General features: G+C 53.4%; 2 protein-coding genes across 2 annotated transcripts; both read right to left on the reverse strand.

Annotated features, from left to right (window-relative positions):
• Positions 1-4,470: 4,470 nt before the first annotated feature.
• On the reverse strand, positions 4,471-5,420 carry LOC134527037 (olfactory receptor 14J1-like; the record flags this gene model as incomplete). The annotated part of the gene is made up of 2 exons (XM_063359383.1): positions 4,471-4,476; positions 4,959-5,420. Coding segments are annotated over 2 exons (468 nt in total), but the record flags the coding sequence as incomplete, so codon positions are not given.
• A 4,151-nt stretch (positions 5,421-9,571) lies between these two features.
• LOC134527038 (olfactory receptor 14J1-like) lies at positions 9,572-18,017 on the reverse strand. Its single transcript, XM_063359384.1, has 2 exons — positions 17,101-18,017; positions 9,572-9,680 (listed from the first exon to the last, which is right to left on the reverse strand). The coding sequence occupies exons 1-2, from the start codon at positions 18,015-18,017 to the stop codon at positions 9,572-9,574; spliced, it is 1,026 nt and encodes a 341-aa protein (XP_063215454.1).
• Between the last annotated feature and the right edge of the window lie 5,582 nt (positions 18,018-23,599).

Genomic DNA, 23,599 nt, shown 5'->3' on the forward strand with positions numbered 1-23,599 from the left:
GCACCTGTCCTTGGAAGAATCCAATAGTGCACCCCAGGGAACCAGAGGCTGCAGAGGCTCATGTCGGTGAGGAGCGGGCCATCAGTTGGAGTCCTCTTGGGTGACATTTGTGGGTACCAACAGCAGAACGTGTCCAAAACCCATCAGCATGGACTTACCAAGGGTCAATCATGCCTCGCCAACCTGACTGCCTTCACCATGAAGTAACTGCATTTGTGCATGAGGACAACTCTCGCCATGTTTGTCAATAGCAATAAACTCGGAGGATCATTTGTTTACTAATTAATTTACCAATTACTCCCAAGGGCAAAACAGACCCAACTTGGGAAAATTCATTAAATGTATTTCCAATTGATTGTAACAGAATAGGACAGTGAGAAATAAAACACAATTCTAAACACCTTCCCCCCTCCCTCCCTCCCTTCTTCCCAGGCTCAACTTCATTCCTAACTCTTCTACCTTTGCCCCGAGTGGCACAGGGGGGTTGTGGAATGGGAGTTGCCGTCAGTTCATAACACTTCGTTTCTGACCTTGCCCAACTGTGGGTCCTTCCCACTGACTGCAGTTCTCCACAAACTGCTCCAGCGTGGATCCTTTCCACAGGGTACAGTCCTTCAGGCGTGGACTGCTGCAGTGTGGGTCCCCCACAGGCCACAGGTCCTGCTGCAAAACCTGCTCCAGCATGGGCTCCTCTCCTTGGGCAGCAGGTCCTGCCAGGAGCCTGCTCCACCGGGGTCCTCCATGGGCTGCTGGTCTAACGCTCCTAAAGGAAAAAGGCCAGCCCAGCACGGCTTCTCTTCTGGACCAGACCACAAGAAGTCCCGGAGGATGGCTGTTTCCTATGCCCGTGGGACTTGAGAAAACTCAGAAGACTCCAGTGTTTTGGGTATTGCTGAACAGAGTTTGCATGGTGTCAAGGCCTTCTCTGTTTCTTCGTTCTGCTCCCTCCAGCGAGTAGGTGGGAGGTGAGAAAGAAGTTGAGAGGGGACCCAGCCAGGACCGCTGATCCAAACTGACCAGAGGCATATTCCATACCATATGACCTCATGCTCAGGAATAAAAGCTTGAGGCACAGGAGGAAGATGGTGGGGTTTTTTATTGTTTAAGGAGTCTGCTGCTTGGAGACTGGCTGGGCATTAGTCTGCTTGTGGGAGGTGTTGAGTGATGGTCTCCGTTTCACTTGTTGAGGTTATTTTAGTCTCTTCTCTTCACCAGTTAAATTGTTATGTTGACCCCAAACTTTTCACACTTTATTTCTTCCTTGTCCCACTTGTGAAGGGGGAAGAAAGTGTGAGCGACTGTGTGGCTGCTGGGCTATTGGCTATTGGCCATGGTCAACACATCACAGCAAGGAAGATTCTGATAGCTGGGAGCGAGTTCAGCGGTTGGCCACCAAGATGCTTAGGGGCTGAAGGGGAAAGGCCTTCTTTAGCCTGGAGAAGGGAAGGTCTTGGGAAGCTCATAGCAGCCTGTGTGTCCCTATGGGGACATTTTCAGGGCCATGGAGCCAGGCTTGTGACAGTGGTGCTTGGCAGGAGGTTAATAGACAATGATCAGATGTTGAAATAAGGAAGGTTCAGGACAAAGAAAATGAAAATCTTTTTCTCTGTGAGGGCATCCAAGCATTGCAGGAGGTTTCCCAGTGACATTGTGCCATCTCTGTCCTTGGATGTTTTCCATCTCCTGCGGGATAAAGCTTTGAGCAACATTTGACCAGCATTGGTCATGCCTTGAGGCATTTGACCAGCTTCCTGAACAAAGCTATCAGTATGCCATGCCTCCTGAGATTCCTGGGAGGAGCCACTTTCTTGTCTTGTTCTTCTACAAACTTCTCCACATCTCCAGACCAAGTGGTGATTTAGGCGGTAAAGAGAATGGAAACAAAGCTTCTGGCTTGGTTACTATCAACTTAATTGCTAAAAGAGAGTGAGATGGAGGGATCTCAGAGCTTCCAGATTCCTGTGGAAGGTTGAAGGCCTCCAAGAAAGGAGTTGAAAATAAGAGTGTTGAACTAGCCTAGCCTTTACATCACTTCACATGGGATGCTTCTGCTTCCCACTTTCAGTCACTGGCACCCAGAAACCTCACATGCTATTCTTCCTCTCCTCCCCAAACCTGACCAAGTGACATGAAGAAAGAACGCAGAAAGGCCCTAGGCCCCTGTGAATCAGCTGGGGTCTGGCACTTGGAGGGCCGCTCAGTGAATGGCCATTCTTTCGTGGTCCACCCGATAAAGAATCAAGCTGGGAAGTCAGCCTGCAAGAGCAAACCAACAAGGTCCATGGACAGGCAAGGCTGTGTCTGGAGAACCTTTACACCTACAGCGTAGATCAAGCTGGGGCTGAACCTCAGGCCTGGGCTTAAAGGGGATCCTGAGCTGATGGACAGAGGGGTGGGAGGAGGCCCCAGGTGAAGCTGCTCAGGGCCATGAAGGCCTGTGGATGTTTTCAGGGCCCTGACATGGTTTCCATGGGAGCCCACCTGCCAGTGCCCTCAGTAGGCCTCCTTCCCTACTGTCCAGGGTCTGTGCTCTGCTCCTCTCCTTCCCTGTTCCCCTGGAGATCTGGGAGACCACCATTTGATGGTCACTACAGCCAAGGCTGAGACTGGTCTTCACATCTCTGACCAGCTCTGCCTCTTGGCAGTACCAGCTCCACTTGTGCATCAGTGTGGCCCATTTGGCAGCTGTGCTAAGAACCATCAGCATGGACTTACCATGGGTAAATCAAAGAAAAAGGAAGCCTACAGAAGGTGGAAGCAAGGACAGGTAGCCTGGGAGGAATACAGAGAAATTGTCCAAGCAGCCATGGATCATGTTTGGAGAGCTAAAGCCCAGAGAGAGTCAAATCTGGCCAGAGGCATCAAGGGCAACAAGAAAGCTGAATAAAGAACACGGACTTCACAGTATCCAAGTGCTGTTGTGTCGAGTTCTTTGCTTCAACACCAAGCTGTGTGAAGCAGTTGACAAGCTGGAGGGATGGGATGCGATCCAGAAGGACCCGGACAGGCTTGAGAGATGGGCCTGTGTGGACCTCATGAAGTTCAACCAGGGCAGGTGCAAGGTCCTGCACGTGGGTCGGGGCAATCCCAGGCACAAATACAGGCTGGGTGGAGAATGGCCTGAGAGCAGCCCTGAGGAGAGGGACTTGGGTGTGCTGGTGGATGAGAAGCTCAACGTGAGCCAGCAATGTGCTCTCGCAGCCTGCTCCCGTGTGGGTCCCCCACAGGCCACACTTCCTGCCAGAAACCCTGCAGAGGCATGCTGGAGTGGATGGCAGGTGGACACAAAACGATGGATGAGATTCCCACAACGAGAGTAAAAGCTGCAGTCCCCAGGGCCAGAGAGAAACAGGCCTTGGCTGCGCAGCCCTGGCAGGAGAGGGGTTTGCTGTCCCAGGTTACTCTGAAGCACTGTGGGACCTATGGCAGAGGTGGAGCTGATCTGCAAGAAGGACAAGCTGCTGCTGAGAAGGTCCCTGGGGGAGGACAGCTTGTGATCTAGCCACGCTGTGGGCATCATGCTGGGGGCTGACTGGCTAGATAGTGGCTCTGCAGAGAAGGACCTTGGGGTCCTGGAGGACAAACAGCTGAGCATGAGCCAGCAATGCACCACCATGACAAAGACCAACAGCCTCCTGGGCTGCAGCAGGAAAAGCATTGCTGGCAGATGGAGGGAGGTGACCTTCCCCTCTACTTGGCACTGGTGAGGCCACACCTGGAGTGCCCACACCCTGCACACTCCCACAACTTAGCTCTACACTGACATTTTCCTCTCCCAGGCTTTTACCAGCCCATCCCAGCTGTTCCTCATCTCTCTCCAGAGCCCTTGCCCTCTCCTCTGCCCAGCCAAGCACAGCTGCCCAGTCTGGGCTGGTCCCACAGCAGTGCCCACCACAGTCGCTGCAGAGCTCTCGGCACTCACTCCACAGCCCCAGCTCCTCTGAAGGGCACACAGCCCCTGGGGGGCAGACAAGGAGCTCAGCCTCCCCATCAGCCCCAGGCTAGTGCTGGCCTCAAGGCAATGAGGAAAACAGGCTAGTCACTCTCTGCCTCTCCTGATAGCCTTTTGAGGTGACCCCCAACCCTGAGTGAATTTGCCCCCTCCTCTGCTCACATCAGCCCCGCTCCCCAGGACAGCACGACATTCCTTGGCCCTGAGGGTCCTCCGGCAGCTCCCACACCTCTCCAGCCTCCCTCTCCCACGCCTACCGGATCCACACTGACTTTCTGGGCATTGCAGAGTCCTTGTTTGTGCATACCTCAGTTTAGTGTTTTGCTTGTGGGGGACTTCACCTCTGTGGATGTTTCATCTCCTGTGTCTTCATTCACTCCCAGCTCAGGGCACGTGGTGAGTCCCCATCCTCTCCTCACACGTCCCAGTTCATTTCCAAAGAGTCTGCTGTGTGCCATAAGTCCTGACACATGTGAAGCAGCCTGAGGAGGTAATCGGGAGCTCATGCACCATCTCCACTACCACTGGAGACAAGAAGAGAGCCTTTCGAACCAGAACATTTGGTCCACGGAACCCAATAGTACAGTGAGCTTAACCCCAAACACAGGGAGAACACAGGGAGAACAGACTCTTTGAAAGCCCAGTTCGTCGGACATTTTATTGCCAGCACCTTTGGAGGAAGCACCTAGCATCCAGGCACTGCACCTGGGAGATGCCTTTTTCTTGAAGAGCTGCTATTAGGCAGGTCACCTTTGACAGAGTGTTGTGCAAGGGTCAGACACAACTGGAACAAACCTCAAGACAAGTGGTACAAACCCAGAAAATTATACAGAAGCAGGATGACTGCAAGAGAAAAAAGCAGGCTTATTGCCTAACAGAAAATCTAGAAAACATGCGGAGAAGGGGAGACAATTTATTAATGGTGAAACAACGTCCATTGAGCCAGTTTCCATAGGGCATCCTTGAGCTCCTGGTTCCTCATGCTGTAGATGAGGGGGTTCAGTGCTGGAGGCACCACTGAGTACAGGACTGCCACCACCAGATCGAGAACTGGGGAGGAGATGGAGGGGGGCTTCAGGTAGGCAAACATGACACTGCTCAGAAACAGGGAGATGACAGACAGATGAGGGAGGCACGTGGAAAAGGCTTTGTGCCGTCCCTGCTCAGAGGGGATCCTCAGCACAGCCCTGAAGATCTGCACATAGGACAGCACGATGAACACAAAATATCCAAAGCCTAAACAGACACTAACCACAAGAAGCCCAGCTTCCCTGAAGTAATAGTCTGTGCAGGAGACCTTGAGGATCTGGGGGATTTCACAGAAGAACTGGTCCAGGGCATTGCCCTGGCAGAGGGGCAGGGAAAATGTATTGGCCGTGTGCAGGAGAGCATCGAGAAACCCACTGCCCCAGGCAGCTGCTGCCATGTGGACACAAGCTCTGCTGCCCAGGAGGGTCCCGTAGTGCAGGGGTTTGCAGATGGCAACGTAGCGGTCGTAGGACATGACAGTGAGAAGAAAATACTCTGCTGAAATGAAAAAGACAAACAGAAAGACTTGTGCAACACATCCTCCATAGGAGATGGCCCTGGTGTCCCACAGGGAATTGGCTATGGATTTGGGAACAGTGGTGGAGATGGAGCCCAGGTCAAGGAGGGAAAGGTTGAGGAGGAAGAAGTACATGGGGGTGTGGAGGCGGTGGTCACAGGCGATGGCGGTGATGATGAGGCCGTTGGCCAGGAGGGCAGCCAGGTAGATGCCCAGGAAGAGCCCGAAGTGCAAGAGCTGCAGCTCCCGCGTGTCTGCGAATGCCAGGAGGAGGAACTGGGTGGTGGAGCTGCCATTGGATATTTGTCCTCTGGACATGGGGACCTGTTCAAAGAAGAGACCAAAGTCTATTCAGTTTCTCAGAAAAACTTCTGAAAGTTCCTCTCCCCTTTCAAGCAGACCTTTGGCAGGTCCCTTTCATGAGCTGTGGTTGGTGCTGGCTGAGGGTGCCACTGGGAGCAGGGGGCTCTGCAGGATTCAGTCCTGCCTACAGCACTTGGTCGATAGGAAGACGGGGTGATCTTAGCCTATATCCCCTTTTGATATCGAAGAGCTTTTCCGCTTTGGCACTCCTAATTCACCCGACGGCAGAGCAAAGTTGAGGGGAATTTGCTTTGTGGACTTTGTTCCAGTTGTCACACAAGAGCTGAGGAGTTTTGGAGCATTCCTGCTGCACTCCAAGTGAAATCCTGTGGGTGCTGGCAGGCAAAGGGACTGTCCCTCAGTGAAGAGTGTGGAGAGCTGACCTGTCCCTCAGCCCTGCTCCCAGCTGCCCTGGGCAGGCACCTTTTTGAGCTGGAGGACAGTAACACCCAGGTGTTCCCCCCAGAAGACCAGGACACTGCTGAGAGCAGAGGAATCTCATCTCTCCCCTCCCAGCCAGGGACACAGAGGCCTCATTGCAGCTGCCGACCTACAGCCGTCCCGTGGCATCTCCTTGGCCTTAGCGCTGTGGTGTCTTCTCTGTCGGGTACTTAGAAAACACAGAGATGCCATGGCAGAGTTGTGACCTTCTGGAGGGCAGCCTGCAGCTCAGCAGGGCCCCCTCAGGGAAAGAGCCAAACGTCTTTAAGATGGGGTGTCCTAAAAGGTCTTTTCCAGTCAGGCACACTCTGGTGCCTGGCTCCAAAGTCCACGAGGGCATTTGGCTGCTTTTCCTCCATGGAAACATCTGCATGGCAGGACCCAAGTGCTTGTGTCTCAGCTGAAGCTGAATCCCCATCTCCCTCTGTGTTGGTTGAGCTGTTGGGAAGGAAAGTGATGGCCGAGTGTTTGTGACGCTGAGAGTGGGGGGCTGCACTGTGTGGGAGAGGAGACCTGGGAGCTGCTGCAGGAAAGGTGCTTGCACTGCAGCGGATGGCAGGGGGGTGCCCGAATCCCCCCTCCCCTCACGTTTCTGGGATCTCCTCCCTCTCTGACAAGGTTTCTGCTGCCTGGAGCTGTCTCTGCTGGGAACCACTTCTCTGTGCCCAGGTCTCCTCCTTTGCAGTGCTCACAGAAAGAGAACTCCATCCCACCTGCGATGTGCTCAGCTCTGCCCTGCAAACACCTCCTGGCAGCAGGGAACTGCTCCAGGGCATCTCTGCCTGCAGAGGGGCAAAGGGGCGGCTCAGAGAACTCAAAGGGAGCGGGCGACCCCGTGCCTTCGCAAGAGTGCAAAAATGAAGTCCCATCTCCCACTGTCCACCCAGCCAAACAAGGTGACTCGTCTCAAAGCACAGACTCCTTCCCTTTCAGGTAATCCCCACTTTGACCAGCCTCTTGAAAAGTTTCCTTGGAAATGCCCTGGCAGTGATCCCCCGGGGTGCAGGGACCGTCTGCGGAAGGACAGCCCTGGGCTCCTCTGGCTGCACACCCAGTTTGGTACCCCTGCAGTCATCCCAAAGACAAGGAAACCACCGTGCCCCGACCTGCTGAAGTGCAGCAGGGAAGCCCTGCTCCAGAGCACGTCCTCCTCCTCTGCTTGGGAATCTGTGAGAATCCTCCTGCCAGGTCCTGCAGGCTGCGGGATGAACCAGGTCTAGGATGTCCTCCACAGAACACCAAACTCAGTGCCCTGCAGCCAGAGACTTACCATATAGAGGGCTGTGAAGATTCCTCCCGCAGTGAGAGCTCAGCTATCCCCCCGCTCCTAGAGTGCCTTTAACATCTCTGCCTTGCTCCTCTCCCCTTGGCACCTGCAGGCAGTGCCCTCAGCCCTGCTGCGCTTTGGGCAGAGCTGTCTCTCTGCAGTGCTGTGGAAGGAGTGCTGCCCGCTTGCCATGAGCTCCCTCTGTCCCAGGAGCCCAGCCCAGCTCAGCAGCAGAGGAGCAGCCCAAGGCAGCCCTTGCTCTGCCCACTTTGGCCTCCCTTCAGGTGTCCCTGGGGCTTCGGGAGAACCTGCTGGGAAACAGGCTGAAGTCAGCACTGAGGTTCCCTTCCTCAGCTGGGCAGAGACACTTCTTTCCAGCTGTGTCGTTTCTATTACCAGAGACAGAGTTAGGCATGAGAATAGCCTTTCCTTGTCTCACCATTAGACAGGACACCCAGACAGCTCTTTACCCCTGGTGAGTGCAGGGATGCAGCTGAATCATTTGAGGCATCTCATCCTGGGTTTGAAGTCCTGGGCTAGGAGAGGACTCCCTCTTGTTCCTTCCACAAACCCACAGGAGGTGGGATTCTTCTTGCCTCAGTTCAGGTGTGCACAAATACAGGCAGCTGTATGGGAGCTCCTTGTCTCAGCTCTCAGGCTACTTCATGGAGATTGAGGGTGTTGTTCAGGTGGAAACACCTGGTGACATTGGAGGTGACACCAGAGCTTGTCCAAGACATTTGCAGGTGACTGCAAGCTCTAATGCGGCAATGCTGAGAGACAAGGCAGCATCGGGGGGCACCATCCTGGAGCCTTGTGAGGAATTCCTTTGGCAGATGGAAATGACAGCAGGTGTTTAGATTTAAGACAACTAAAACCTTTCCTTTTCCTTGTATCTACAGCAGCCTACAGAGGTCATCAGCTGAGCAAATGGACCTAAGTCCCTCTCTTTCTCTTCTCCATCAGCTGTAGTTCCTAGCTCTCCACTGACTGTAATGGCAGTTGTTTCACGGACATCCCTACATGGCTTAACCCAATTCAGGACGCTTCTCAATGGCCAAACACAGGCCTGTGGTGCTAAGTGAGATGCCAGCGCTCTCCAGCACAGGCTGGCAGGGACCGCACAGGACCTATGGGAAAGCCATTGGTGTTCAGAGCAGATGCCTGAGGGACACCTCAGAGGGCACTGCAGGCCGATTTGGTTCCTTTGTGCAAGCCTATGTGGCATCTCAGGCACGTTCAGTTTCCGTTGATCAGCGACTGAAACCCACCACTGCAGTGAGGCACGGTCTCACCCATCTCCATTCAGCTGATGCAGAGAAGGTCATGAACAGGAAGCCTATCACACTGGGGCCTCAAATGATTCGGCTGCTCCCAAACTCTCCCAGTTCTTCTTTCAACAATCCTTTCCTGAGGCCCTTGATGAGACAGTCGACACAGGTGAGTGATTTTCACAGTGTTCCTGGATCACAGCTTATCCACACGCAAGGACATTTTGAGCAGCACCTTGTCATCCTGGAGATCAGCTTCACCTCCAGCACAGGTCTTCAGCAACACTACAGACAACAAAGCCTGCTTCTTCCAGGGCTACAGAGCCCAGCCTGGCTTTTCTGGTGTTGTAGGGAGCAGCGTTTCCTCGTTTAGTGCCTTCACATTGCCGCCTGCCGTCGCATCCAGTATGTCTCTGGTCTCGAGCACAGCATTAGCAGGTGTGGGGTCTTGGGCACTTGGTACTGGGTTTGCCTGGGACAAGTCCAAGCTTGGCCCCAGTGCTCCAGCTCAGGTGCTGCAGACCAAATGTGCACCAGTGCCCTCAGCCTGGGGCACAGACCGGAGGAGCTGGAGTCCCATGTGCCATCCTAGAGTTTGTACGTTGGTGGAATAAGTGGCAAGGGGTGGTGGGACAGCTCACAGTGGTGCTGCCATGGTGCATAGGGGCTTTTCAGGAGAGACGGGCCAGGAAGATGAGGAGGGAGATGCCCTCCATGTGCAGGAGCTTGTTCTATGTGTGGAGCTCCTCTATGGGATGCGCAGCAGGTTGCGTGAGCCCTTGTGAGTGAGGGTCAAAGGAGAGGCCTGTTAGTGTGACACCCTCGTGGGAGACAAAGCACCTGCAATCAGGGAAAGGAAGTGGAGAAAGGTTTGCTTAAGCGAGCCATGGAAGTCCTCAGATCCATGACCCCAAGTGCTATTGGAGACTTTAATGACGCTCACTGGCAGGTGAGCATGGCAGGATGCATACTGTCCAGCTGGTGTTGGGCTCTCTTTGGACAACTTCTTTGCACAGGCGCAGACCAACAAAGGTGATGCTCACTCCAATCCAGTCCTTGCAAAAGAGGAAGCGCTGATCAGGGTTGTGAAAACCAGTGTCAGCTTTGGCTGTAGGGACCATGAAATACCGGGAGAAGATTTTAGCCTCTTCAGGGGACTTTCAGTGGTAGGCCCATGGGCAGCAGTATTCAAAGGCAGCAGAGCTCAGTACAGTTGGTCTTTCAGAGAAGCATCTTCCAAGCATAAGAACTGTCGACATCCATAAGCAGGAAAACAGCCAGACATTTCAGGAGAGCAGCTTGGCTAAGGAAGGAACGTGGATGCAAGGACTGATGCAGGAATTTAGAAATAGGGATGGCTTTAGAGGAGCCAAAGCTTCCCTAGTGTTGACCCTTGCAAGAGCTTCGAGGACATCAAGAGGATCTCTTAGTACTTCCAGACCAATGCAAGAAAAAAAACAAAGATTACGTGTGGCCACTGCAGAATTTAGTAAGAACAGGTGTAGAGAAATATGAGATACTGTATCCCCCTTGCCTTAGTCTTCCCCAGCAAGGTCTCTCAGCCCTTTGCCCCGCAAGGCAGGAGTCTGGAAGAAAATAACCAGCAGTGAATGTGGATCAATTCAGGTGTCACTTGAGCAAACATAGTCCTTACCAGCCTATGGGGTTGGAGGGGCAGGCTCCCAAGGACCTGAGCGAGCAGGACAGTGTCACCGTGAGGCCCTTCTCCATCATCTTTGAAAGGTCACGGAGTCTGAGGGAACTCCCTGATTACTGTAAGAACCCAAACATTGCATGCACCTTGCAAAAAGGCCCAAAGGATGAGCAGGGTAACAGAAGGCTGTGCCCCCCTGTGACACCCCTTTCTGGGTGTCTGAAAGAGAAGGTGATTTACCCTGGATTTACCCAAGGTAGCTTCTTCCTGGCCATCCTTTTTACGTTTTCTGAAGAAAGGAGAGGATTTCTAGGCAAGGAAGAGCAATGATTGTCTTCTACCTGGAAGTCAGCAAGGCTTTCAGCATCATCCCCCACAATGTTCAATGTCAGCACACTATGGTCTGCATGGATGGATAAATAGATGGGTAAAAACCAGCTGGGCAGGAGGGCTGTCGTGGTTTGGGGCAGATTGGCCAATGGTGAGATGACAGATGCTCTCCCCCACCTCTCACTCCAAGGAGACACAGAAAAGATATAAAAAGATTTATGAGTTTAGAAAAAAATGGTTACTGTAATAAAAATAATAGTTCATTAAAGTAGTTACATTAATGAAATATTAATAATAAAATATAAAGGAAATAATGAAATAGATACAATGTATACCAAACCGTTTCAGGCTCCCAGGGAGATGTCAATGGCAGGCACTGGGGAAGTCAAAGACTGGACTGAGCAACAGATAGGAACTGGATATCGGATATAGATTCAGGAACGCACAGATCAGGATCCAAGGCAGACAAACAGGGTCCTCCTCAGGCATCAGTCACTGAACAAAGAGAGCCACTAAAGAAAAGAGCCGACCTTTTGATCCCTCAGCTTTTACACAGAGCATGGGAGATGGGATGGAACCCTCAGGAGATGGGATGGAACCATGGTAATGCTGGCCTCCTTTGTGGTATCTCTGCAATAAAAGGGAGTTTCCTCAGTGCCATGGGTGAAAATAGGCCTTTTCTTCCCAAACTGGAGTGCAGAACACACTCAGGGAACTGAAGGCTGAAAGGCCTTGATGATGTGCTTGGGTGCTGAATGGACGTGGGGGATGGATGGGGGTATCCCTCATGTCTCATCATGATGAGAAGTCATGACATGAGATGTCAAAACTGGCTCATAAGTCATGACTGAATCACCCCAGAATTCCCTCTCGATTGCCGGTACATCAACATTCAGGGACGGAGCACCAGCCACGTCCCTTGCCTTTGGGGATACACAAAGTCCAAGCCTGATGGTGAAGTCGTCACTCACAGGAGTGATGGGTGGCCCCATTGAGGCCATCGCTCCTCTTCAGGAACAGCAGGGAAATCTCTGGATGACGAAGGATGCCAGGACATGCCCCAGAAAGAGAAGATCAGTGCTAATCCTGACACCTGAGTGCAAAGAAGTAGTTGCACCTCAACAAAATAAATTACAAAAAATCCCAAACTAAACCCAGAGAACAGCATCTGCCACCAGAACCGTTTCAGTGGTAGTTCCAACCGCTGCAGAGCTGCAGCTGATGGCCCTGCTGTCCCTGTCGCAGGAATCCAACTGACAGCAGTTACCAAGGCCCTTTGGGAAGACTGCACTGGGTATCACCTTCTCTGAAGAGGACCTGCTGCTTCCCTCTGGCTGCCATTAGCAGCAGAGCCCTCTGGTTCTCCACCCCACACTTTGCCCCCTTGGACACAGGAGGGACTGGCTTTCAGCTGCTGCCTTAACAGCTGCCTTTGCTGTGCTCCTTTTCTGTCTCTCTTCCTACCGCATCCATCAGGATGGGCTTCTTCTCATTCCAGACGGAGCCCAAAGCCTCAGAGTACACTGCCACCCCTACTTACCCACCCTAGGATGTGTTGAAGAAATAACAATTAGCAAATAGGAACTCTACCCACAGTGCGTATCTGGCCAGCCTATAAAGCTGTAACAGCTCATCCTAAAGCTCTGAAGGTATAGACCAGATGATACTTTGATCCCATATCTACCTCCTGTATGATCTGTCCTGAAGGTCAAATCATCATTACCTTCAGAAGAAGATGGAAGGTGAGGAGAAGTGGGCAGTAAACGATGAATGGTTGGGAAAAAGCAGCCAAGGAAGTGGCAAAGGAAGCAGCCGAGTTGTCCCAAGGCCAGCTCAGCCCAAGGAGCTTTGGCTGGCCCGCTCTTGAGGATGCCAAGCCCTGGCCAGGTGAGCTCACAAGCAGTGGCCAGGTGTCACATCACTGCCCCTTTGTGACAGGGGACACCCCCACACGCACGGGGACGCAGTGCGGCCCCTCAGCCACCACAGCTGGGGCACCTCCTGCAGCCACCAGCCGGCAGCTGTTGGGCTGCCCCAGGCACTGCTGGCCAAGGGCTGCTCATCTGCCCACAGAGCTCCCGCCTCTGCCTGGAGCCGCACCAGCCCCAGGCATAAAAACCTGCCCAGGGCTGTCAGCGAGCCCCTTCACAGCTTTGGCTGGCACAGTCGGGGGGCTGAGGGCTTCTTTTCCACTCTTCCCAGGTACAGGACTGCGTCTGTGAGACTCCTGCAGCAAAGCACCTGGTGTCTGACAGGTTCAGAACTTCTTGACTTCAAGGGTGGCAGAGCACTGGGACAGGCTGCCCAGAGAGGTGCTGTAGCCTCTGTATCTGGAGTTATTCAAACCCCACCTGGACGCATTCCTGTGCAACCTGCTCTAGCTCAACCTGCTCTGGCAGGGGAGGTGGACTAGATGATTTCCAGAGGTCCCTTACAACCCCTATCATTCCCCGATTCTGTGATTTTATCTACCCCAGAAGATCCAGCCACAGGCTGACTGAAGGAGCGCTACAAAAGAACCACCTTGAGCAACTGCACTGGGTGCACCTTGGGTGGCTGCCAGGCCCCCACCCAGCTGCTCTCCCACCCTGCAGCTCCAAAAAACATTTGTGGGTGGCTTTTTAGCATCTGGTTTAACCCCACGACCTGCCTGGAGGGCAATGAGTGTTGCCTCTGCCCCAAGAAGGCAGCTGGTTGCTATCCCTGCCCTCCTTGAGCTCGCCAGTTGGGCCCCTGCACCTCCTGCGTCCTCCAGTTTTCCCCACTCTTGCTCGGGGCACTGAGTTCCTCCTGCTCAGCTCAGGGCAGGGAGTTTTCCTCCTGCTCCACTTGGGGAGGCTTTCTTCTTTATATCCTTCCCTTGGGGCATCCAGTGTGGCCTCAGCCTTGCTTGGGTGGCTTCTTTTCATCATGTCCCCCTCAGGACAGCTGGTTTTTCCCCTCTCTTGCCTGGGGAGGCTCCTTTTGCCCCTACCCTACACCAGGTGCCTGGATTTACTCCTGCCCTGCTCAAGGTGGCTCTTTGTGCCTCTGCTGACATCGGGGTGACTCGCTTTGCTCCTGCCCCACTTGGGGCATTTAGTTTTTTCCCTCTCCGGCTCAGGGCATCTCCTTCTGCCCCTGCCCCCGCCCCGCTCGCAGGGGCCATTAATGTCCCGGCCACAGCAGGACCACCGGGGCTCCAGCGCCATTTGCCTGGGACCAGCCCCTGGCCAAGTGCTGCCTGAATTGTCACATCACAACCACGCTTTTGCTTCCCAGCCTCCCCTAGCACCGCTCCTCCAGCTGGCATCTGACATTGGAAAAAGAGCCTGAGCCCTGTGATCCCTCAGCTTTTATACTGAGCAAGGTGCCGGTGGGATGGAGTACTCTGTTAGTCAGCTTTGGGTCACCTCTCCTGTCCACTCCTCCCCAAAGGTGCCATCCCTCTACGCTTCTCCCTTCCGACCCTCCGTGCCCTGCCATGTGTAACCCACCACAGTCATCCTTCCCAGCTCTGCTGCTACCAACAGTGCTAACAGGGTGGGATTCCTCAAGGGCTCCCCCAGCTTGGCATCATCTACAAAGGAGGTGAAAGTGCATTGTCTGCCATCATACGGAGAGATAATAATGTTCCATAGTAGTTGTCAAGGGCTGGTCTTTGATGGATGCCACTAGTAAGTGGGTTCCAGAAGGACTTTGTGCCACAGATGATGTCCCTCTGTCATTACTCAGACAGCTTTCCACCAAGCACATCGTCCACTTCTTCAGCCCGGCTGTCAACAACCTGGCTATACGGAGACTACAGGAGACCATGTCAAAGGCCTTGCTAAAGTCCGGGTACACAACATCCCCTTCTTTTCCCTCCCACATGTCTTCTGCCATCCCTTTCTTGTCCTTCAAACCCCTGCAGATGGCTGCAGGAGGACTTGTCATATCCCGTTCCCTGGTGAGGCTGGCCAGTCTGTCATTGTCCCAATCCTCCTTCCTGCCCTTTTGGAACACTGGGTTCATGTCCGCATTTTCCAAGGCCCCAGGAACCTCTCAGATGGCTCTGGCCTTTCCAAGGTGTTGGAGAGAGATGTCACAATGACACTGGCCAGCCTTCCCCATCTCCCTGACACCAAAAGTCTTCTCACTGTGGAGAACTTCCAGAGGCGTCACTTTCCAAGGAGTGCCCAGGACACAATACTTAACTTGTCCAGGCCCTCAGGGCCACTTCAGAAGAGTGATTTCTTCCTACAAGCCCACGACTCCAACGGGGTCTCTCGGCAGCCGACAGCTTTCCTAAGCTGTTTCTGTCAGTTCCTCCCAACCCCCATCCTTCCTTCTCCTCAGGCTGTAGATGAGAGGATCGAGCAGGGGTGAGGTGCGTGTTGAAACAGGGCTTTGTTAAACTCTCTCAGGAGGGCTGTTCTGGGCATCCCACTGACAGTGGTGGGGGTGCCGCAGAAAGGAGTGGCTCCAGGGAGGGGAGAGGAGCCGGTGGAGAAGGCCTTCTGCCTGCCCATGCTGGGCAGGAGAGCTGCCCCCAAGTGCAGCTCTGCTGCACGCACAGGATTCCAGCATGAACAGGAAGGGGAAGAATGGGTCTAAAAAGAGGTTATGAAAACAAAGCCCATGACGAATGTAATGGTTTCACATCAGGAGAGTTTCAGCATTGGTGCAAACAGCCCAGCCCACCTATTTCTGAAGACCTTTGCTTTTCTGTCAGGTGCTTAAAAATATCGTGAAGGACGTTCAGAGAGGTGAAACATGGAGAGTGTGTGCCTCTCACTGCATTCCTACTCCCTAGACGTGCTCTGTGCTCTGTGAGAGGTGAGAAATGCCATCTTGTAGAGGGCAATGCCGCTCACGCCTGCAGAACCCTTTCGGACTGCACAGGGGAGATGCTCCACAGAGGTGCTTCTGTCACAGCGTGTCATCAAAGGGACAGGCCATGAAGAGAGGGGAGGGTGAGGTAGCACACAGGTGTTCCTGGAGACACACCCAGCACTGTCAGGGCGCTGGCAGGGCTGTTCAGAGACACGAGTCCTTCCCTGGCACGGGCAGAGGCCCTGCAGCAGACTCCATGGCCTCCTGTTGCCACTCCCAGAGGCCGGCAGCACCTCAGCCCCGCGCTGTGTCTCCCTGCTCGGCACCTCTCTGAGATGCCCCACGGCGTGAGGAATGGACACAGGGACCTGGGCTCAAGGAAGCCCATCCCAGTGCTGCATTCAGGGGGTTTCCCAGGGGACGTTCCTCTCCAATGAAGGGACACTGCCTGTCCCACAGCACTTTCGGGCATTTCTAAGAACAGCTGCTGGTGTTTGTGCTCTCTCGGGTTCATGTCCCCACATGCACACGGTGTGCATGCCGAAATCTCCTCTGAACCATGCAAACAGGGACTTCTGACCTCGTTATTCGGTGTCTCTCCACAGGCAGACAAACATCCTCTCTGGGTTTGCGTAGGCGTCCAGTTCTGCAAATGGTGGTTTCAGGTGTCTGTTCTGTGACGATTGCCCTGGGACAGCTTCCCCGGGGTGTCCAGCAAACAAAGGCACAGACCAGACCCCGCTCTGCTGGTCCTTCAGTTCTGTCCCTGGAGGTGTGGCTGTGCAAGGACACTGTTGTGTGTGCCCTCACCCTGCACACGCACACTCTTTACCTCTTTACTGGGCATCCCTCACCAGGGCACGTTTGAAGGAACGCTCTTGACAGCAACTGTGGAAGAAGACCTGATCCTTCCTGCGCTGCCCTGAGCAGATCCCCTTTCATGGTGGAAACTCTGTTATGCAGACGAGCTTTTTCTCAGAGGTGCCCATTGCTTCTCCTTGCCTGTGATCACAGAGCTGCTACACAGCAGCACCATGACCAAGCTGCCAGAGCACTCAGGCCTTAGATCAACACAGGGGCTCAGAAGGCGAGTGTGGAAGTGAAAATAGAGCAGCCCCGGAAAGAACAAGTGCTGGTGCTCTGCAAGTACTGGGATTCTTTCCCCTCCTCCTCGGCGCTCAGGCTCTACCCCTGCAGCTCCAGAAAAGGCCTGAGAAGAAGGATTTTGGGCATGACTCTGTGAGTCTCAGAAATTTGGATAGATAGGTAGTAAAATAAAAAATCTTAAATAATGACATTTATTTGTGGACAAAAGTATATAATTAAAAAAAAAAAAAAAAGTAAGAAAAAGCCAAAACCCTCAACCAAACCTAACACACAGTTACCTAACCCCTAACCAAACCTACAGAAGACGGGCTTGGCGTATAATGAATTACATTATGAGTGATTTGCAGGAGACAGTTTATTGCTGCAGAAAATAACCTGGTCATTAATTTCCAGAGGGCATCCTTGAGCTCCTGGTTCCTCATGCTGTAGATGAGGGGGTTCACTGCTGGAGGCACCACGGAGTACAGCACAGCCACCACCACATCCAGCGATGGGGAGGAGATGGAGGGGGGCTTCATGTAGGCAAACACGGCAGTGCTGACAAGCAGGGAGACCACGGCCAGGTGAGGGAGGCACGTGGAAAAGGCTTTGTGCCGTCCCTGCTCAGAGGGGATCCTCAGCACAGCCCTGAAGATCTGCACATAGGACAACACGATGAACACAAAACAACCAAATGCTAAAGAGACACTAACCACAACAAGTCCAACTTCCCTGAGGGAGTCTGAGTGTGAGCAGGAGAGCTTGAGGATCTGGGGGATTTCACAGAAGAACTGGTCCAGGGCATTGCCCTGGCAGAGGGGTAGGGAAAATGTATTGGCCGTGTGCAGGAGAGCATAGAGAAACCCACTGCCCCAGGCAGCTGCTGCCATGTGGACACAAGCTCTGCTGCCCAGGAGGGTCCCGTAGTGCAGGGGTTTGCAGATGGCCACGTAGCGGTCATAGGACATGACGGTGAGAAGACAATACTCAGCTGAGATGAAAATGAAAAAGAAAAAGAGCTGGGCCACACACCCTTTATAGGAGATGTCCCTGGTGCCCCACAGGGAATTAGCCATGGATTTGGGGACAATGGTGGAGATGGAGCCCAGGTCCAGAACAGAGAGGTTGAGGAGGAAGAAGTACATGGGGGTGTGGAGGCGGTGGTCACAGGCGATGGCGGTGATGATGAGGCCGTTGGCCAGGAGGGCAGCCAGGTAGATGCCCAGGAAGAGCCCGAAGTGCAAGAGCTGCAGCTGCCGTGTGTCTGCGAACGCCAGGAGGAGGAACTGGGTGATGGAGCTGCTGTTGGACATTTGCTGCCTTTTGGTGTGGAGCACTGAACAAGGACGAAAGCACAGTGACAAGTTAGGGGAGACTTTTCTGAGAAAAATCAACACCAGTTCTCATACCTCACACTCTGCACTGCTTTTCCATTTCTGTCATATCTTCATTCAGCTCTGTGGCTGGAGCTCTGGTTGGTTCTGTCCAGGTGTGCCAGGAGGAGCGGGACCTCTGCCCGCCGGATGCCCAGGAGTCAGCCCTGCTCTGCAGCAGCAGATGCGTGGGAATGGGGTGGGCAGTCCTGGTGTCCCAATTTCTCAGATAAACCTCTCCTCATGAAAAAAGGGCTTGTCATTCTCTGCACTCCCATTGCCATGAAACCACAGTTGCAAGAGTGTTGGAGAGAGGTTCTTATACAGCTCTCTCCTGTCTCAGCAGGAGATTCTCTTGGATTTCAGAAACCCTCACCATTTCTGCTGCATTCAGGGACAGCAAAGGGAGTCCTGCCAGGCGAGGGCATTGTCTGAGGGTTAGTGCAGAGCGAGGGGAGCTGGTCTGTCCCTCTGTCTTGTTCCCAGCTGCCCTCTGCTTGTGCCTTTCTGAGACAGAGGGGAATCGCACTCACATGTAGACCTGAAAAGACACCAGGCGCTGCTGAGAGCAGAGAAACCCACTGCCGAGAGCTCAGCGTCTCACCCTCTCTCAAGGTCTCAGCACCCCACTTCTCGCCAAGGACACACATGGCTCGTTTCACAAACCCAGCAGCCTTTCCTTGGCGTCTCTGCGCTTCTCCACTGGGCATTCAGGTAACACCAGGATGCTCCAGGACAGATTGCCATCGTGGAGGGCAGCGCAGTGCTTGGAAGGACACCCCAAGGAGACACCCAAGTGTCCTAGTGATGGTATCTCAGAAGGGGAGAGTCAGCTCATTCCCCAGCCACATAGACTACTTTGCCCACAGCCCCACGGGTTAGAGGAGAGCTTGGACACTTCATTCCCATGGAGACACTTGCTCAGGGGAAGGGGTCTGCATTGGAGGGGATCCTACAGAGTTTTCTGAATCCTTCCTCCCACAGCATTTCTGGTTTCTCTTTCCTCTCATTCCCTGATCATAGCTCTGCTGCCGGGAGATTTTCCTCCTGGGAGGTGTTTCCCTGTCCCATGTCTTTTCCCTGTCAGCTCTCACAGACCCCATCCCAACCCCTGTGCGCTCCCCTTGGCCCCACAGAAACCTGCCTGTTTGCCGGGCACTGGCCGGGTTCATGTTCCTGTTTGCAGGTGGAAAAGGGCAGGTCAGAACAACCCCGATGGGTCCAGCAGAGCTGATGCTGGTGCTGCCCATGGGCAGAGGAGTGGCTGAAGGCACTCCAGGAGGTTCCTGGCAGACCTGCTGATCACTCAGAGCTACAGCTCAGGAGTCTCACTGACTTCTTCCCACTTGAGAGCTCCCTATACATGTATCCCTTGTTCTACCTCCCCACCCTCTCACTAGGAAAATAAAAACACAAACGCAGGAAAGCTCCTTATCTGTAACGTAATTCCTGCCTTGAGCTTTCCCTCAAACAATCCCTTGGGAAATGTCCTGGGGGTGAACTGCAGCTGAGAGCAGCCCTGCCCCACGCAGCACCCCCTTGACAGCAGGACACTCTCCCGCCAGGAGTTGCCTCTTCCCCCCACAGCTTCTCCCCACACTGCTGGTGGGAGCTCCTCAGGTAAACGGAGAGCTGATCCTGACAGGAGATAAGTCCCTGCCACGGCACAAAGCACCCTTGGGTGAAGGGACCCTGCTCTGAAGGACAGCCCTGGGCACCCCTGGCTGCACACCCACCTTCACACTGCAGCCATCCCCGGGTGAAGGCAGCTGATGTGCCCGGTCCCTTTGACAGAGCCACAGGGAAGCCCTGCTCCAAAGCAAGTCCTTTTCCTCTACGCTGGAGAAACGGTGAGAGACCTCCTGGTAGATCCCAGAGGCTGTGGGATGTGCCAGCTTTGGGAGATCATTCCAGGAACCGCAGCTGCATTGCCCTGCAGCCAGAGACTTACCCTGTTCAGGGCTGTGAAGATCTTTCTCCAAGTGAGCTCTCCTCTCTCCTCCCACCCCAGACTGCCTTTACACTCTCTGCCTCCCTCCTCTGCCCTCGCTGCCTGCAGGCAGTGCCCTCAGCCCTGCTGCGCTTGGCAGAGGAGCTGCTCCTGGGCAGAGCTGTCTCTCTGCAGCGCTGCCCGCTTGCCATCAGCTCCCTCCATGCCAGGAGCCCAGCCCAGCTCAGCAGCAGAGGACCAGCCCAAGGCAGCCCTTTCTCTGCCCCCTCGGGGCTCCCTCCAGCTGTCCCTGGGGCTCCAGGGGAACCTGCTGGGAAACAGGATGAAGGCACCACTCATGTTCCCTCCCTCAGCTGGGCAGAGACACTTCTTTCCAGAACTTTTAATTCTCCTCTCAAAGTTACATCAAAATATCACCTTTTTTGCTCTTATTATTAGATAACCGCAAGCTCTGCTGGAGCCGTTCATAGAGACAGGGCATCGTCTCAGGGATCCTGAATGAGCCTGGTGGGAAAGTCCTTTGGCCAAGTGAAATGACAGCTGATGCCTAAACAAGGGCCATAAGAATCTTCTCCTCTTTGTGTTCATGGCAGTTTTTAGAGGAATTCCTATGTACAACTGCCGTCCTGGCCATAAGGAGAGCTTGGTCTCTCTCTTTTCCATCAGCTCAATTTACCAGATCTCCAGTGCCTCTAATGGCATCGCAGAGAGTGCAGCTGGGTGTCTGTTCCCTTCACTGGTGCCTTCAGTCAGAGGCATCAGTCATCCGGTGTCATCAGAGAGGCGAGGACTGTCCCTTCTCCACACAACAGCTGCAGGCATTGCATGGACATGGAGCACGTCACACGGGGATCTTTACTCACTGCCCTGATGATACAATCAACGCAAACACCAATAATTTTCACAGTGTGCCTGCATACATCTTGTCCTCAAGGGCAGCATCCTCCAGATCCAGCAGTGGTGCATATCAAAACTCAACTGAAACTCAAATAGGAATTCCAGGGCACCAAGAGGATCTTTGGTAATTCAGGAACAGTTAAACGAAGTAAAGGGAATAATGTAGGAGCACTGTCAAATTCAGTAGGAGTAGGACTAGACCTGAGATATTCAATGTCCTCTTTGCCTCAGTTACCAGCAGCGAGGTCTCCCAGGCCTTGGTGCTTTGAGGCAGGACTCTGATGGGGATCAAGCCAAGGGTTACTTGAGCAAACTACACCCTTATCAGTCCTTGGCTCTGAAGCAATCCCTTATGTTCCCTGCATCAGCTGGGCAGAGACACTTCTTTCCTACAGTTGCATTTCTCAATTAGACAGATATAGGTCCAAGAATACCTTTTTTCTTTCATTTTGTAATAGAACGCCCAGACAATGCTAGGGAAGAATCTCCTTTAACTGCTCTGAGAAAAGCGATTCATCTGAGTCAATGGAGGGTCCTCATCCTGGGCTTGTAGTCCTCGGGCGTAAAGGAGGAGTTAGCTCCATCCCATGCACACCACAGACCCCCAGGAGCTGGGATTCCTCTTTCCTCAGTTCAGAAGTGACCGAAACAGGCTCCTGCATGTCAGCTCCTTGCCTCAGCTCCCTTGCTAATGAATGGAGAGGGTGGGCTGGAGATGTTCCGGTATAGTCACGCGGTGATTTTGTGGTGATTTTGGTGCCCGAGGTGACCAAGATTCATACTGATAACTTCAAGCTCTAGCTCTAGTGGAGCAATTCATAGAGACAGAGCAGCGTGTGGGAGCATCTTCTTTGAGGGTAGTGAGGCTTTGTCCCACTCCAGGACAACTGAACAAGGACATAAGGACTCTTCCTTATGACCAGGGCAGCCTAGAGAGGGATTCAGCTGACCAAATGGAGTCACGTGGCACAGGGAAAATGGAGTCTCTCTCTTTCTGATCTCCATCAGCTGTATTTTCTACATGTCTCACATACCCTTCATGGCCTAATCTAACTCAGGGCAGCTGAATCTTACTTTAATTGACACATTCAGGCCTGTGGTGCTGTGGGAGGTGCCAGGGCTCTCCAGCACAACTGCACGCAGCTGACATGGACAGCACAGGTCCTGTACAGGAGCCCCGTCCCCATCCAGACTAGCTGTGGGACAGGCATCCCCCAGGGCATCTCAGAGAGAGGCGCTGCCTTTGGGCCACTGACTGAATCCCACCACTGCAGTGACGCAAGGGCTGTCCCTTCTCTTTACGGTAGATGCCGGGCAGGGCATGAATAGCAAGCACATCACACCAGGGTCTCCACACGTGTTCCTTCACTCTCACACTCTGCTGGTTCTTCTCTCCTCCAGAGTTTAACCGTCCCCTTGATGATACAGTCATGGATCAGGCCAATGATTTTCACCGTGGACCTCAATCACAGGATTTCCACACTCAAGGACATGTCAACATCATCTCTTCCTTCCTGAGATCAGCTTCCCCTCCAGCACAGGCCCTCAGGGCTGCAGAGACACAACAGACAGCAAAGCCCTCCCCTGCTCAGACTGACTGCTGAGCTCTGTTTCTCTCTGGCCCGTCGGAAAGCAGGGTTTGATCCCTTTGAGAGGACCTAATTTCTTCTTCACATGACTATCTGCCATCCACTCCAGCTCGGAAGCAAAGCCTTTGCGCACTTGAGGTCTTGGGGCCTTGGAAGCAGGTTTCCCTTTGGCAAATCTACTCTCACCCCAATTGTGCCACAGCTGAGGTGCCGCAGCCCAGACGTGGAGAAACAGGAAAGTGATGGGGAAGCTCCATAGACAAAAGGAAACATGCAAGAGGTGGATGCAAGGATTAAAATAAAAAGGAGGAATTCAGAAATACAGTTGGAGTTAGAAAGGCAGAGCTCACGCAGAGCTAGAACACGTGCAAGGGAGTTCAAAGGCACAAGGATGCGCTGTTCCTCCTACAGGAACGGTTGAAGGAGAAACAAAGATATTGTGTTGCCACTGTTGAATTTGCTAAATGTAGGTGGGGATAGGTGTGAGGTACTCTTGGCCTCAGTCTTCACCACCAAGGTCTCCCAGTTCCATGTGCCTAAGGGGCAGAACCCCACATGAACTCCAGAAGTGGATGGTGATCAAATCAGGGGCTACCAAGGTACCGAGGTAAGGTCAACCTTTAGTAGTCCAATGGATCAGATGGGACGAATCCAAGGATGCTGAGAGACCAGGCTGATGTAGGTATGGATAGGTGTGAGGTACTCTTGGCCTCAGTCTTCACCACCAAGGTGAAGAACACCATGTGAAATCCAGCAGTGACTGGTCAAACCTTGGTAGCCCATTGGACCTGACAGGATGAAGCCAAGGACGTTGAGAGACCAGGCTGATGTCAGAGCAGGGCTGCTCTGATCCATTTTAGAAGGCCATCATGACTGGAGGAAGCCACAAGCAAATCTTGCATACATCTCAAAAGAGACAAGGCCCGAAGGAGAAGTGATTTTCCTGCTCTGCTCAGCACCTTTTACACCACACCCTGCCCAGTGACAGTGAGACAAGGGCAAACAGGAACCAGCTCACTGGAGGGACACTGAGGTGGTAACGCTTCCATTATCCCTCAAGTGTTTGTGTGAGTTCCCTAAGAATA

The sequence above is a fragment of the Chroicocephalus ridibundus genome, chromosome 25, assembly GCF_963924245.1.
Source record: "Chroicocephalus ridibundus chromosome 25, bChrRid1.1, whole genome shotgun sequence".
Taxonomy (NCBI): domain Eukaryota; kingdom Metazoa; phylum Chordata; class Aves; order Charadriiformes; family Laridae; genus Chroicocephalus; species Chroicocephalus ridibundus.

What these genes read in the sequence shown, in the direction of transcription:
- LOC134527038 (XM_063359384.1), bottom strand. Translation starts at nt 18,017, where the DNA reads ATGTCCAACAGCAGCTCCATCACCCAGTTCCTCCTCCTGGCGTTCGCA. An exon ending in CTCTGGAAATTAATGACCAG is followed by an intron (nt 9,681 to 17,100) that starts GTTATTTTCTGC and finishes CCCTGATTGCAG; the next exon opens with GTGCTTTGTCTCCCACGAGG.